Below are 14,451 nucleotides of genomic sequence, written 5' to 3'. Positions count from 1 at the left end.
TTTCTGGCCTCCCACTCACCCAGACCACAAACGAGCATGACAAGGTCCTTTAAGAGCAACTCCAGCTCCCTCCCAGGTAAAAGAACGCCAGACATCTCATCACCGCTTGAACAGTTTCCAAGTCTCCTTCGGGCAGTGAACATTTTAACAATATTTTTGCCCACAGCTCCAGTTTTGGCCTTTTTGCAAACCTGGGGTTTGTCCTTGATTTAACAACCACTTGTGGAGTGACCGTTTGAAGTTACACAGACGCTTGAAAAAGCGGCCGGTGACCATTTTCCCGCACTTAACAGCCGTCGTGGCATCCTCGCAGTCACATGATCGAAATTCACAATTAGTTGCTGTTTTGTGTTTGTGACAGCTGATCCCCTTAACAGCCATGGCCGGAGAAGATGTAAAATGGGTCAAAACTCATTTAACAAATATTCTCACTTAGCATCGGGGATTTTGGGCTCAATTGCGGTCATAGGTCAAGGAATATCTGTATTACAGGGATCTATCTCTTCTCTCTCCCCTCCCGGCTAATGTTATGTTATGTTACGTTACGTTACGTTATTTATTATCAGGGTGTCCAGGCATTTTGAAATTCCCTGATATTGCCCTGACATTTCCCTGTAACTTGCAATCTAGTTAAGGCGCAGTCGTAGATGACGTCATACCAAACGGCTAAGCCGTGGAGAAATATTGGTAGCCGAGGAAGCAAGTTGTTGCCACAGTTATGCTCATTTTTGCTTCACTTTGCCAGGCAGTGCAATCCTTTTTTTTTAAACATGATTTTCCCTGACTTTTAAACATTTTAATACAGTTTGTTTTTTCCCCTGATTTATTCTCGTTTTTTCACGAATTCCCTGATAATTCCCTGATATTTCCCGAAAACCCAATTTCCCTGATAATTCCCTGATTTCCCTGTTTTCCAGGTTTGTTGGACACCCTGATTATATTTCTATGCCACCCAACTCCCTAGGGACTCAGGGCGGCTCACAACAAAAACAAACATGTATAAGTATAAAAACATTTCAATTTAAAGTAATTGCAGCCATCCATACATTCATGGGCCGCTAGTAACCCCCTCCTGAGGTCAATGGCCCCAAAGCTTGTCAGAAAAGCCAGGTCTTTACAGCTTTCTGGAAAGGCAGCAATTCCTGGTTTTCCTTCTCTGTTATCCAAGCAATGCTACAATCTCTCACTCAAGTCTCTTTGCAGTCTTGCGTCCAAAGGGCTAAAAGTGCACTAGCAAAATCTGGCACCCTAACAAATACCCCAGATAAACCAGCTTTGGAGCTCCGAAAATAACAAGGCAGTCCCCAGGAATAAACAGGAAGAATCACAAATCTGGATCCCCCGGCTGTTTTGTCTGCTAAGCAGGGGTTTCCCCTTTAATATTGATTTTTTTAAAAACACTCCACACATTCATCCTTCAGCATGTTAAACAAATTCACCAGAGGTGTCATTCAACCATGTCTGGAAGGGAATTTTCCCATATTTTTGTAGGCTGCAGAACTCCTGATAAAGAGGCAAACTAGGTTGTCCTTAAAGCTGTATTGAGGAGCCAGAACTTTGAACAAAATTTGGTTGGGTTCCTTCCTGTTTAGTTTCTTCTGGAGGTTTGTGGAGTTCTACAAAGCACCCATGGAAAAACTTTGGTCTAGAGTAGTGATGGCAAACCTTTTTTTGGTTTGCATGCCAAAAAGGGGGGAGGTGCTAGCATGCCTGTACGTGCCTGCACCCATTCCCTCCCCGCCACATGCATGCACGCACACCCGCGCACTGATCCCCATGCATGCGCACAGTCTTTTCTGAAGTGGTGGAAAAAAAATACAAACCAGACATTTGGGAAAATGCTCTTCCGGTTTGCCCATTGTGTTGTTTTTTTGCACTCTGGGGCTTCAAGAAGCTTCCTTGAACCCTCCGGAGTGCAAAAAACAGCACAATAGCAAATCGGAAGTGCGTTTTCCCAAATGTCCGGTTCGTCCGTTGGGGAATTATTTTTTTTGCCTCTGGGGCTCCAGGGAAGCTTTTCTGAAGCGTCCAAAGGACCTCTGGATGTTTTCAAGGCTGAAAATCGGCTGGCCAGCGCATTCATGGGCCCTAGAGCTGAAACATGGCAAAGTCTCGTGTGCCCTCCGACATGGCTCCACATGCCACCTGATTTCACTACCTGCCCAGGTGCAGTAGCAGAATTGCGCTGGACTCCACTAGCACTCAGAGCCACGGGGGCGAGCACACGTCATCGTTCCACCTTAGTAGCCCACCTTTGCCTACAACCCCACAAGATTTGATCTGCTTGATCTCACCGAGCTGTTAGTCGCTTCCATCTTCCCACTGGGTTTCCTTACCTGGTTCTTTCCTCGCCTGCGGTAATTCCTTCTCACCAAGTTCTTGTAATTCTCGTTCTTCTTCGTCAAATAGTAGTAGAGGACGCAGTCCGCCACTGTCTAGGAAAAAGAAAAACACAGAGACATGCGCTGGGGATACTTGGTAAGAGAGGTACGGAAGCACACTTTGGGTAATACAATATGGGGCTTCTGATGACTGTGAGGTGTGTTTGTTCGAGGGGGTGGGCTGCCGGGGGTTTGCAGGGGCTCGGGAGAACCTCCAGCTAAGATTCTGTGCAGTTCGGAGAACCCCCAAATCCCACTCTTGGCTGGCCCTGCCCACCCTTGCCCTCTTCTCCCAGGAATCCCCAAGGCAACCCGTTTTGAATGCACGTAAGTGCAGGGTGCGCGCAGAGGATTGGGGAGGGTGATAAACGGACCTACTGGAAGTTTGGGTGATTCAGGAAGACCAGAGAGCCGCTTTCACTCTCCCAGAGGTTCAGGAAAAGTCTCCGGAGCTCGGGAAGGGCAAAAACTCCTCCCTCTCTGCCACCCCGTGGTGAAGGAGGCCAACTAGGTCACTGGTAATATATGAGTAGACTAATCCTTGTTTACCAAAGTTGTGCATACACAGAAACCTTTAGATTGAGATTAGTTGTGAATAGCTACTCAGATCCACACAGATATACTAGCTGGAATTAAAGTTTACTTTGAGAAGAACCGTTGAAACTTACCTGAACGGTCTTCTCGATGCACTGCAAGGAGAGTCCAACGTGGGTAATTCTCCAGTCTCATTGGAGGGACTGAGTTTTAATTTAAATATTATGCAGGCACCACCCCCTAGCCCACCAGTCATAAAAAAACGAAGGAGCAGTAAACTATAAACTTTTTATTAAACAACTGGAAGGCAACAAGCCCGGCCAAATAACTTAAATAATGCCAGGAAAAAAAGGCCCTTGGTCCACCAAACGGGTGGGTTTTGGACTCTCCTTGCAGTGCATCGAGAAGACCGTTCAGGTAAGTTTCAACGGTTCTTCTCCAATGGACTTGCAAGGAGAGTCCAACGTGGGATGTACCCAAGACATAATAAACGGGAGGGAAACTAGGCCCAAGGGCGTTCAAGCGGAACACACCCTCTGCAACACCCTCCTCCCAAATGCTGCTTCCGCAGAAGCAAAAGTGTCAATCCGGTAATGCTTGATGAAGGTAGATGGAGCTGCCCCCGTGGCTGCTCTACAAATCTCTTCGATCGAAGCTTGTGTTGACCAGGCTGCCGAAGCTGCCGCACTGCGAGTTGAATGTCCTGTTAGTCCCTGAGGAGCAGCCTGTCCTGATGCTTTATAGGCCTCAGTGATGCAGACTCTTATCCAACGACTAATAGTTTGTGAAGACACTCTAGTGCCTTTGCCTTGTGAGGAAAAGGAGATAAACAATGCTTCCGATGATCTGGAAGTCTGTGTTCTACGAATATAAATTTTGACCGCACGTCTCACATCCAATTTATGCCATCTGAGTTCAGATGGATGTGTGCCATGTGTACAGAAATCAGGCAATACTATTTCTTGAGTTCTATGGAAACCAGAGTTCACCTTGGGGATGAAGGAAGGGTCCAACCGAAGGACTACTCTATCCGGATGGAACAGACATAGGTCAGGTCTCACTGATAGGGCTGACAACTCCGACATCCTTCTGGCCGAAGTAATAGCAACTAGAAAGGCCATTTTTATGGATAAAAAACGCACCGGTACCGTCCTCAACGGTTCGAAGGGTGGAGCTGTCAAGGCCTTAAGTACGAGCGGTAGGTCCCAAGAAGGGAACCTATGAACAGTAGCCGGTCTAATATTTGTCGCTCCTCTTAAGAAATCCCGGATCCAAGGGTGTCGTGACAAAGGCCGGTAATAGTCTTGACTTAAAATTGTCGACAACGCCGCCACGTGGCGGCGCAAGGTGTTAGGAGCCAATCCCTTATCCAATCCTGCCTGAAGGAAGGTTAAGACAGTCCCTGGTAAGGCGGCTAAAGGGTCGATTTTCTGGGCTCCGCAGAAGGTGCAGAAGGCTGACCAGGTTGACTGATAAATTCGTCTCGTAGCTGGTCTGCGCGCAGCCTGCATGGTAGCTATGACCGTGTCAGGGAGATGAAGCCGTCTCAGACGGTCCCCTTCAAGTGCCACACGGTCAGGCTCCACCACTGAGGCTCCGGGTGTGCAATGCACCCCTGGCTGAGGGCTACTAGATGGTCTGGGATTCTCCAAGGCGGAGAGATCGACAGCTCCCTCAAGTCCGAGAACCAAGCCCGTCGAGGCCAGAAGGGTGCTACTAGCAGTACCTCGGCTCGTTCCTGTATGATCTTCTGCAGGACCCGCTGAAGGATGCGAGTAGGTGGGAACGCATACAGGAGCCCCTCTGGCCAGGGGAGGCGCAGCGCATCCACCCCCTCTGTACCCGGAGATGGGAACCGGGGAAAAAAGCGGGGCAGCTGCGTGTTGTGACACGTTGCAAACAGGTCCAAGATCGGTGTGTTGAATCGAGTTGTCAGAGTTCTGAATACACCTGGATCCAATTTCCACTCTGCTGGGTCCAGAGTCTTGCGGCTCAGCCAGTCCGCCCACACATTCTCTTGACCTGAGATGTGTTCGGCTGAGAGAGAGGCCAAGTGGACCTCTGCCCATCTGAACAGAGAGTCGGCCTCCTGCATCAGGCGTTTGGATCTCGTCCCGCCCTGGTGGTTTATGTAAGAGCGGGCGGAGACATTGTCCGTTAGGATCAGGACATGGCTGCCCTGCACCAGATGAGAAAAGCTCAGCAGGGCGAGGGAAACTGCCTTCAATTCAAAAAAATTGATGTTGATGTTTTTCAAATCCCGAAGACTCCACAGACCCTGTGCCACACTGTGCCACACTGGATGAAAGGTGGGCTCCCCACCCCGACAGGCTGGCGTCCGTCGTGATAGTGACAAAGTCTTGTCCTTGAAAAGGAGACCCTCTCTGAATGGCAGTTGAAGTCCACCATCGCATGGATCTCCTGACCCCTGCAGGGAGAATCACCTGTGTCCTGGTATGGCTGATCTTCCTCCTTTGGTAGGGTAGGAGGAACCATTGGAGGGAACGAATGTGTAACCTGGCCCAGGGCACGACATCTATGCAAGAGACTAGCGTGCCAAAAATCTTGGACAGGAAGGCCAGTGAAGGTCTTGGTTGAGATGACAGTGTCTGGAGCAGACTCCGGATATTGGCCTGTCTGTCCTCCGATAGGAATACCTGGCACAAGTCCGTGTCTATGATGGTGCCCAGGTGAGCCAATCGGGTTGTTGGTGTTAAGTGACTCTTTTCCAGGTTTATGGTAAACCCGTATGTTCGTAGGGTAGTCAAGGTTAGTTGAAGATCTCGTTGTGCCTGGTCCCACGACTTTGACAAAATCACAATGTCGTCAAGATATGCCATAAGGCGCACTGACCGGTGTCTCAAGGTGGCCGTGAGGACATCCAATAGTTTGGTGAACGTCCTCGGCACTGATGACAGGCCAAATGGCATCGCTCGATATTGGTAATGAGATCCGTTCACGAAAAACCGGAGGAATTGTCTGTGCTCTGGTAATACCGGTACATGGAGGTAGGCCTCCTTGAGATCGATAGAGGTGAGGAGGTCCCCTGGGTGTATGGACTGCAGAATAGACCTGAGGGAGTGCATTTTGAATTTTTGATAACGCACATACAGATTCAATCGCTTGAGATTTAAAATCAAACGGACTCCGCCCGAAGACTTGGGGACCAGGAAAACGATTGAATAGAATCCCTTCCCCCTCAGGTGTATGGGAACCTCCTCTATCGCTTCTATCTCCAGTAGGTGCTCTATTTCCCGGTGTAACAGTGCCCTCTTTTGAGGATCTATCACTTGAGGACATGGAAGGAATCTGCTTGGAGGTACACGGAGAAAATTTATCCTCAACCCCTGTGTTGCTGTGGCAACTGCCCAGGAGTCGAGGGATGCAGCCCTCCAGGTGTTGGCGAAGTAGAGAAGCTTGCCCCCCAGAGGGTAGGAGCCTGCAGAGTCATTTTCCTCGTTTGGATCCCTTGAAGTTTGAACCTCTGTATGGACGGCGTCCCTGCTGATAGGGTCTACCTCGGTCTGCAAAGTACGGTCTGTCCTGACGGAAACCTCCCTGGTTGAAGGAGCCCTGGGGAAAGGACCCCTGAGAGACGGTTGAGGAGGGCTCGGCACGAAATGTCTGCCTTCTATAGAACGGTGTGAACCATCTTTCTCCTCTCCTGTTGGATCTTGGAAGTACTTTCTTCTTATCCTTATCCTCGATAAGGACTTTTTCAAGGGAATCGCCGAATAACTTTTCCCCTTGGAATCTGGCTGAGGCTAGGCGCCATTTTGATTTTACGTCCGCCTGACAGCTTCGTAGCTAAATTAATCTGCGGGAGGACAAAGAGGATGCTAGCGCGCGGGATGCAAATTTGGCCGCATCCATTGTGGCATCCGCGGAGAACTCCGTAGCCGCCAGCAGTTTATTTAAGTCCTGGCGGAGCTTGCCGTCGTCCTGGCTCACTCGTGATTGTATGTCCTGTATCCACAGGATAGTTGCCCTATTGAAAAATGAGGCAGCCGAAGCGGCTCGTAAGGCCCAGGCTGCCATTGGGTGTGTCTTCATAGCTATATTCTCGGCTCTCTTGTCCTCCGCCTTCAGGCCATCAGAAACCTCAGATGGAACCAAGGTGGTAGAAACCAAGCTTGCCACAGGAGGGTCTATGGTTGGAGGTGTCAAAAGAGATTCCATCTCCTGATCAAAGGTATAGTATTTTCGACCAATCATAGAGGGCCCCTGTGCTGCTGCTGGTGCCTCCCAAGGCTTTTTAATATTATCAAGGAAAATATCAAATGAGGGGATGGTTTCCGGTTCTTTCTTTGGTACTGAAAGCAAGACCCCGGTGGAGGCCGGTGCAGTGGCATCCTTAGGCAGTTTCACCTCTCCTGCCTCCTCAAAAACCAGCTTGGCCTTATTCAACATAATTCTAAAAAGAGAAGGCTTGAATAGACCTATAAGGCTTGGTGGCTCGGGTGGCTGTTCATCTCCCGACAACCCCTCGCCCTCTTCACTGTCCTCCTCTCTAGGATACAGATCTTCCTCCATTGATCCCTGGAAAGAAGCTGGGGCTGGAGGTGCCCACACGTTCCTATGCCTCTGTGGGATGTGAGTCACAGGGGCCTGTTGTTGCGCCCCTACTGTGATCCCTTGGGCATAAACATTGCTTATTAAATCCTGGAGGTTCTGAGGCATGCTCTGCCAGGTGTCAAACGAGCTCCTCAGACCCACAGCAGAAAGTGTAAAGGTGGCCGTGGGCTGGCCATACTGTGCTCCCGTGTTGCTGGCCATGGGCTGGATATACTGGGGCCCTGTTGATAATAGGGGGCGTTCAGGCGACCAATCCCGTTCCGTTGCCGAGCCTACAACCCCAGCTATGCCGGTTAGGGGGGAGGCCGGGGGGGGCGAAGGCCCCCTAAGAAGATTAGGCTGGGGCAGTGGCGCTGGTTGCTGTCTCTGCGACAGCTCCAATTGCCTCTCAAGCGCTCGGATCCTCTTCTCAGCGTCTTTAAGAGAAGCGGCCTGAGAGGCTTTAGCCTTGTTCTTCTCAGAGAGAGGCTTGTCCTTGGGGGTAGCGGGCCTGATGGAAGTGGCCACCTCCTCCCCCAAATGGGCCGAATTATCGGTCATGGTGAATGCACTCACGGACTGTCCGACAGAAGCGAGGCCGATCGAAAACACAGCCGACAAGGCAATGAAACTGCGTCCTTAGTGCGGCTGCGCGTTACCAGGCAGATCGGGGGGGGGGGGGGAGGGAGTCTCAGAGCTTTCACTCACTCCTCTCACCCCCGGCAACCTAACTGTCTCTCGGCAAAAAATGGCCGCCGCGCCGTTGTCATGACAACCGGCGGGAATCCAAACAGCCGCTCCCGCCGTTTTCATCTGAGGGCTGGCTAATGACGCTGTTTCAGCATTTATACGAGGCTTGGCGCCTTTCTTAAACTCCAGCCGCTCGTTCCTGGTCGCCTCCGTGTCTTCGGCTCTGGTATGTTCGCCGGGCGGGGCAGGCCCCTTCCGACGTCAACCGCCTCCATATCGCCTGGTGTGACCTCGGGGGTCGGGGACCTGGTCGCCCTGGTATGAATTTGTACCCCCCCACGGCTGATCCTGAGCTCCGACGGTGAGAGAAGGGGGGGCAGGGCGCGACAGACTAGTGGACAGAACCCACGGAGGGCCTGGTCCACCGCTGTGAAGGAGAGAGAGCCATTCCAAAGAAACCTGCAAAAAAAACAAAGAAAAAGGAAGTGAGAAGTATTAGTAACAAGAAACAAAATACAAAGCATTTCATTATAAATCAATACTAATACTTCTGAAGAGAAAACTCAAAAAGGTCCCTTTACTGCGACTGAGTTTTCATGACTGGTGGGCTAGGGGGCGGTGCCTGCATAATATTTAAATTAAAACTCAGTCCCTCCAATGAGACTGGAGAATTACCCACGTTGGACTCTCCTTGCAAGTGCATTGGAGAATAACATATTCCTATAAACAGTGCAGTCATACACAATGTCAGAATAACAATCCAAATATTATTAAGTACATAGTCTTTCTTACCAGTTGTCTTTATCATAATCAGTAAACAAAGATATCAAGCTAAACACATTTTAGCTGATATACATAACTACAATATAGGGAGATTGCAGAGCAAACCTAACAGTGAGTAGCCAGACAAAAAGAAACAGAAAAAGGAGACTCAGAGAAATAAGCTATAAACTCTAGCTCCCTCTTGTGGCAGTCTGCAGTGTCTGCAGCCAATATATTGCCAACCCAACAGTTATGGACAGAGTCCCATCCAGCAATTGGGCAGAGAACCTCTTGCTAAATTTTTTGAAACCCACCACAACCCACAAGAGGATTGGCAACCAAGATGGCCTACTCTTAGCAGCCAGTTGGACCGCTTTCCTCAGTGGTTCCTTGGAAATAGCTGTCCTGGGCAAGGTTTCTGGTTTTAGATAGGACCTAGAGAAGAAATGCTGCCTTGAAGTTTGCAGCTGAGTTCCTGTTTTGGTAAGTGCAACTCGGGGAGGCAACCCAGAAGGCCCGACAGCTTCTTCACAGAAGGCCCAGCTTGTAGGATGAACGTGCTTTGAAAAAACAGGAATTCTGACAAAGGATTAAAAGAAATGTCCACTTACTTTCCTGTCCAAGAAAGAGGCGATAAGACCAAAATTCTTTGGGTGTTGCATGAACCTGCAAGAAGAAGAACCAAAGGAACAATCAAGAAACTGACCATGGAGACAACCTGTTTGGAGCAATCAACCGTTGCTTCTTTCTACATAACCATCAGAAGAAAGAGCTAGGGAGTGGTGCGTGGCCTAGAGGGGGAGCTCTCGCCTCGCAATCGGGAGGCTGTGAGTTCGATCCTAGGTAGAGGCAGATATTTCTCTCTCTGGGCACACTGAAAATATATCTATTAAACAAAACTTTGCACTGGCAACAGGAAGGGCATCTGGCACTCCGCTAGGTCCATTCAGTTGCCCAGACTTCACCCCGCAAGGGATTATGAGGTCGTTATAGGGTAATTAAACGATGAGTGATCAGAAGTGTTAAGGAGTGTGCAGAACCCTTGAGTTATCAAGAGCATGTGCGGAGAGTGGGATTCCAGCAGGTATCCAGGAGGTATGAGTAATTATTCAGTCATACAAAACAGATAACATTAAAGTTCAATTAATGTTTACTTTAGAAATAGCACAGTCAAGTTAAACAGTCTGGTCATACACATTCAAATCAGTCAATTATCTCTTAATACAATAATAATATTATAAGTCTGTCTTTGTCTTACCTATCAGACATACATTACAGCTTACAAATACATCAAACTATCATCAAACACACAGAGCTTACGACATCAGTCACAGTGAATCAGCAGAAATGAACAGAGAGAATCATGCTCTCTGGCTCCCTCTTGTGGCAATTTATTTATATTTGATTGGATTGGATTGGATTGGATTGGATTTGTATGCCACCCCTCTCCGTAGACTCGGGGCGGCTCACAACAATAAAACAATTCAAGACAAATCTAATAATTTAAAAACATTTAAAAAAACTTGTTATTAAAGCAGACATACACACAAACATACCATACATGAATTGTATAGGCCCGGGGGAGATGTCTCAATTCCCCATGCCTGACGGCAGAGGTGGGTTTTAAGGAGTTTACGAAAGGCAAGGAGGGTGGGGGCAGTTCTAATCTCAGGGGGGAGCTGGTTCCAGAGGGTCGGGGCCGCCACAGAGAAGGCTCTTCCCCTAGGTCCCGCCAGATGACATTGTTTAGTTGACGGGACCCGGAGAAGGCCAACTCTGTGTCACCTAATCGGCCGCTGGGATTTGTGCGGCAGATGGCGGTCCCATAGGTATTCTGGTCCGATGCCATGTAGGGTTTTATAGGTCATTACCACCACTTTGATTTGTGTAGTCCTCAACCTGATCATAACGGAAGCCAATGTTTACACTGTAATTGATGCTTGCAGTTTAGAGTCACCCATATTAACTGGACCCGATTTTTATATGGTTTTTTTGTGGTGGTCATTAAGTGACTGCTGTGGTCACTAAGCAAAAACAAGTCATCGTTAAGCGAATCCATCTATTTCTATGGGTGTTTCTTTTTGTCCAAAACCAGCAAAAAAGTTAAGCAACCAGCAAAAATAGTCCTTTTTGAGGGGTGGCATATAAATCCACCAATCAATCAATCAATCAATCAATCAATCAATTCTTGTAAATTAGTCATGGGATCCTGTATTGCTGCAAGTGATCATAATGCTGTGCCATGCAGAGACCATATCGGTGGGCACGCAATCTCAGGTCCAGTGTGCATGCGTGTGCTACCCAGCTGATTTTTGGGCCTTCTGGGCCCAATGTTTGAAGCTTCCTGAAGCCCCGGAGTGCAAAAAACAGTACAACAGCAAACCAGAAGTGCGTTTTTCCATTGGGTTATTTTTTTTGCCTCCGGGACTTCGGGGAAGCTTCCCTGAAGCATCCAGAGGGTGAAATGACCTTTCTCAAGGCCGAAAATCAGCTGGCCAGTGCACAAATGCGTGCTGGACTGAAATATGGCAAAGTCTCGCATGCCCTCTGATATAGCTCCATGTACCACAGGTTCGCCATCATGGGTGTAGTAGGGTCTCCTGCTTGGGCGAGGTGGGGGTGTCGGACTAGGGTGTTTTTGACTTACAGAGAACTTCTGGGGGGATGGGGGAAGGCGTTTTTACCCTCCAGGGAAGCCTTTGGAGCCTGGGGACGGTGAAACACGAGCCTACTGGACCCACCATAAGTTGGGAAATAAGCCATTTTCGCCCTCCGGGGGGCCTCCAAGAGTAGGTATTGAATTATGGGTGTGGGCACTCGTATTCCCAGGTATTGAATTATGGGTGTGGGCACTCGTATTCCACCAACTCCTCCTTCCAAGGGAAGACCTCCCTCCCACTTAGCCTGCCCCCTTGAGGCCAACTGAGGCATTGCGCTCCACTCACTTCTCCCGGAAGGTCTCCTTCTCCTGCTCACTCCACATATTCATCACCTGCCGGTCCTTGTAGACCTTCATGGGGTCGTCCATCAACCCATTCATGTTGATGAACTTGATGCGTTGCTGCTCCGCATCGTACAGCATCGGCGGGATGACGGCAAGTTGCCGCATCTGTTTCTCCAGGTTCTGGTAGGAAAGAGAGGCAAAGGGTCTTGGGGGAAGAAACAGAACACTGGGCTGGGGGACCTGGGGCGGCGGGGAGGAATAACCCGAGACTTCGACAAAAAGGCAAACCAGGGAACGAGGTTTCTGGGATTGCAAGAAGGCGGGCTTTCATCCATCTGCTGTTTACGCCGAGTAATTCCTGGCTCCATTTTCCGCCCAACTCCAAAACCGAGACTGAGAGTTTAAGCCAGGGGTTCTCAAAATTCCTAATGCCGCGACCAGTATTGGGCTGCAGCATGGATGGTCCGGTACATCCAGAGATACACTCACATCTCCATGTCCCTGACATGTGCCTCCGCACGCCTTCATGAGATTCACCTACTGCACATGCGCAGGAAGCGAAATCTCTCACAAGGACACTCGCCGATGTTTGGCATTTTTTTTCTTCCAGTGCATGCGCAAAAGTTGAATCTTGTGCCAGTGGCATGCGCATGCCTGACATACACCCGGCCAGTCACTAGAAGCACACCGGTAACGCCAGCGAAGGGGGGAGGGCATTCAATGGCTGCGATCCTTTAATACAATTCCTCATGTTGTGGTGGCCCCAACCATAGAATAATACAATTGTTAGGAAACTCAGGGGTGGGTTCTAACTTGCCTCGCTGTTAGTTCGCTTCTTCTTGTGCTGTGGGCGCGTGGGCACTATGACAGTTGGGGAAGACCGTTATGACAGTTGGGAATGACCGTTATGACCATTATGACAGTTGGGGGCGACCGTTATGACAGTTGAGGGCCACCGTTATGACAGTTGGGGGCGACCGTTATGACAGTTAGGGCGATCGTTATGAGAGTTGGGGACGACCATTTTGACAGTTGGGGATGACCGTTATGACTGTTGGGGATGACCGTTATGACAGTTGGGGATGACCGTTATGACCATTATGACAGTTGGGGGCGCCCATTATGACAGGTGTGGGCGACCGTTGTGGATGACTGTTATGACATTTGGGAGTGACAGTTATGACAGTTGGGGGCGACCGTTATGAGAGTTGGGGACGACTGTTATGACAGTTGGGGATGACCGTTATGACAGTTGGGGATGACAGTTATGACAGTTGGGGATGACCATTATGACAGCTGGGGACGCCCGGTATGACAATTGCGGATGACCGTTATGACAGTTGGAAATTACCGTTCTGACAGTTGGGAATGTCTTATGACAGTTGGAAATCACCCTTATGACAGTTGGGAATGACCGTTATGACCGTTATGACAGTTGGGGGCGCCCGTTATGACAGTTGTGGGTGACTGTTGTGGACGACTGTTATAACAGTTGGGGGCGACCGTTATGACAGTTGGGGATGTCCGGTATGACAGTTCGGGCGACCGTTATGACAGTTGGGGACGACAGTTATGACAGTTGGGGGCGACCGATATGACAGTTGGGGATGTCCGTTATGACAGTTGGGGATGACCATTATGACAGTTGGAAATGACCATTATGACAGTTGGGGGCGACCGTTATGTCAGTTGGGGATGACCATTATGACAGTTGGGGGCAACTGAAGCAGTGGAAGTGATGTGCCGGTGCCTGGAGGCTGTTGGGGCCTGGATGGGTGTCAACAAACTCAAACTCAACCCAGACAAGACGGAGTGGCTGTGGGTTTTGCCTCCCAAGGACAATTCTATCTGTCCGTCCATTACCCTGGGGGGGGAATTATTGACCCCCTCAGAGAGGGTCCGCAACTTGGGCGTCCTCCTCGATCCACAGCTCACATTAGAAAAACACCTTTCAGCTGTGGCGAGGGGGGCGTTTGCCCAGGTTCGCCTGGTGCGCCAGTTGCGGCCCTATTTGGACCGGGAGTCATTGCTCACAGTCACTCATGCCCTCATCACCTCGAGGCTCAACTACTGTAACGCTCTCTACATGGGGCTACCTTTGAAAAGTGTTCGGAAACTTCAGATCGTGCAGAATGCAGCTGCGAGAGCAATTATGGGCTTCTCCAAGTATGCCCATATCACTCCAACACTCCGCAGTCTGCATTGGCTGCCGATCAGTTTCCGGTCACAATTCAAAGTGTTGGTTATGACCTATAAAGCCCTTCATGGCACCGGACCAGAATATCTTCGGGACCGCCTCCTGCCGCACGAATCCCAGCGACCGGTTAGGTCCCACAGAGTTGGCCTTCTCCGGGTCCCGTCGACTAAACAATGTCGTCTGGCGGGACCCAGGGGAAGAGCCTTCTCTGTGGGGGCCCCGACCCTCTGGAACCAGCTCCCCCCTGAGATTAGGATTGTCCCCACCCTCCCTGCCTTTCGTAAACTCCTTAAGACCCACCTTTGCCGTAAGGCATGGGGGAACTAAAACACCTCCCCCTTGCCCATGTTGTTTTGTTGATTGATTGACTGTGTGCCTGTTTTTAATAT

The 14,451-nt window shown here is 49.7% G+C and overlaps 1 protein-coding gene across 28 annotated transcripts in view; it reads right to left on the bottom strand.

Moving 5' to 3' along the window:
* The window catches only part of NCOR2 (nuclear receptor corepressor 2), a 309,568-nt gene that overhangs the window by 160,134 nt on the left and 134,983 nt on the right, over positions 1 to 14,451 (bottom strand). For all 28 annotated transcript variants that reach the window (XM_070762126.1, XM_070762127.1, XM_070762128.1 and 25 more), the window contains exons 12-14: positions 11,867 to 12,045; positions 9,533 to 9,587; positions 2,337 to 2,435 (exon numbers count right to left, since the gene is read on the bottom strand). In XM_070762126.1, the coding sequence (XP_070618227.1) occupies positions 2,337 to 2,435; positions 9,533 to 9,587; positions 11,867 to 12,045 (333 nt within the window). The remainder of the gene's footprint in view (positions 1 to 2,336; positions 2,436 to 9,532; positions 9,588 to 11,866; positions 12,046 to 14,451) is intronic.

This window comes from Erythrolamprus reginae, chromosome 10 (genome assembly GCF_031021105.1).
Source record: "Erythrolamprus reginae isolate rEryReg1 chromosome 10, rEryReg1.hap1, whole genome shotgun sequence".
Classification (NCBI taxonomy): domain Eukaryota; kingdom Metazoa; phylum Chordata; class Lepidosauria; order Squamata; family Dipsadidae; genus Erythrolamprus; species Erythrolamprus reginae.
The sequence above is the reverse complement of the archived record's forward strand: the minus strand, read 5'-3'. Positions and strand labels throughout refer to the sequence as shown.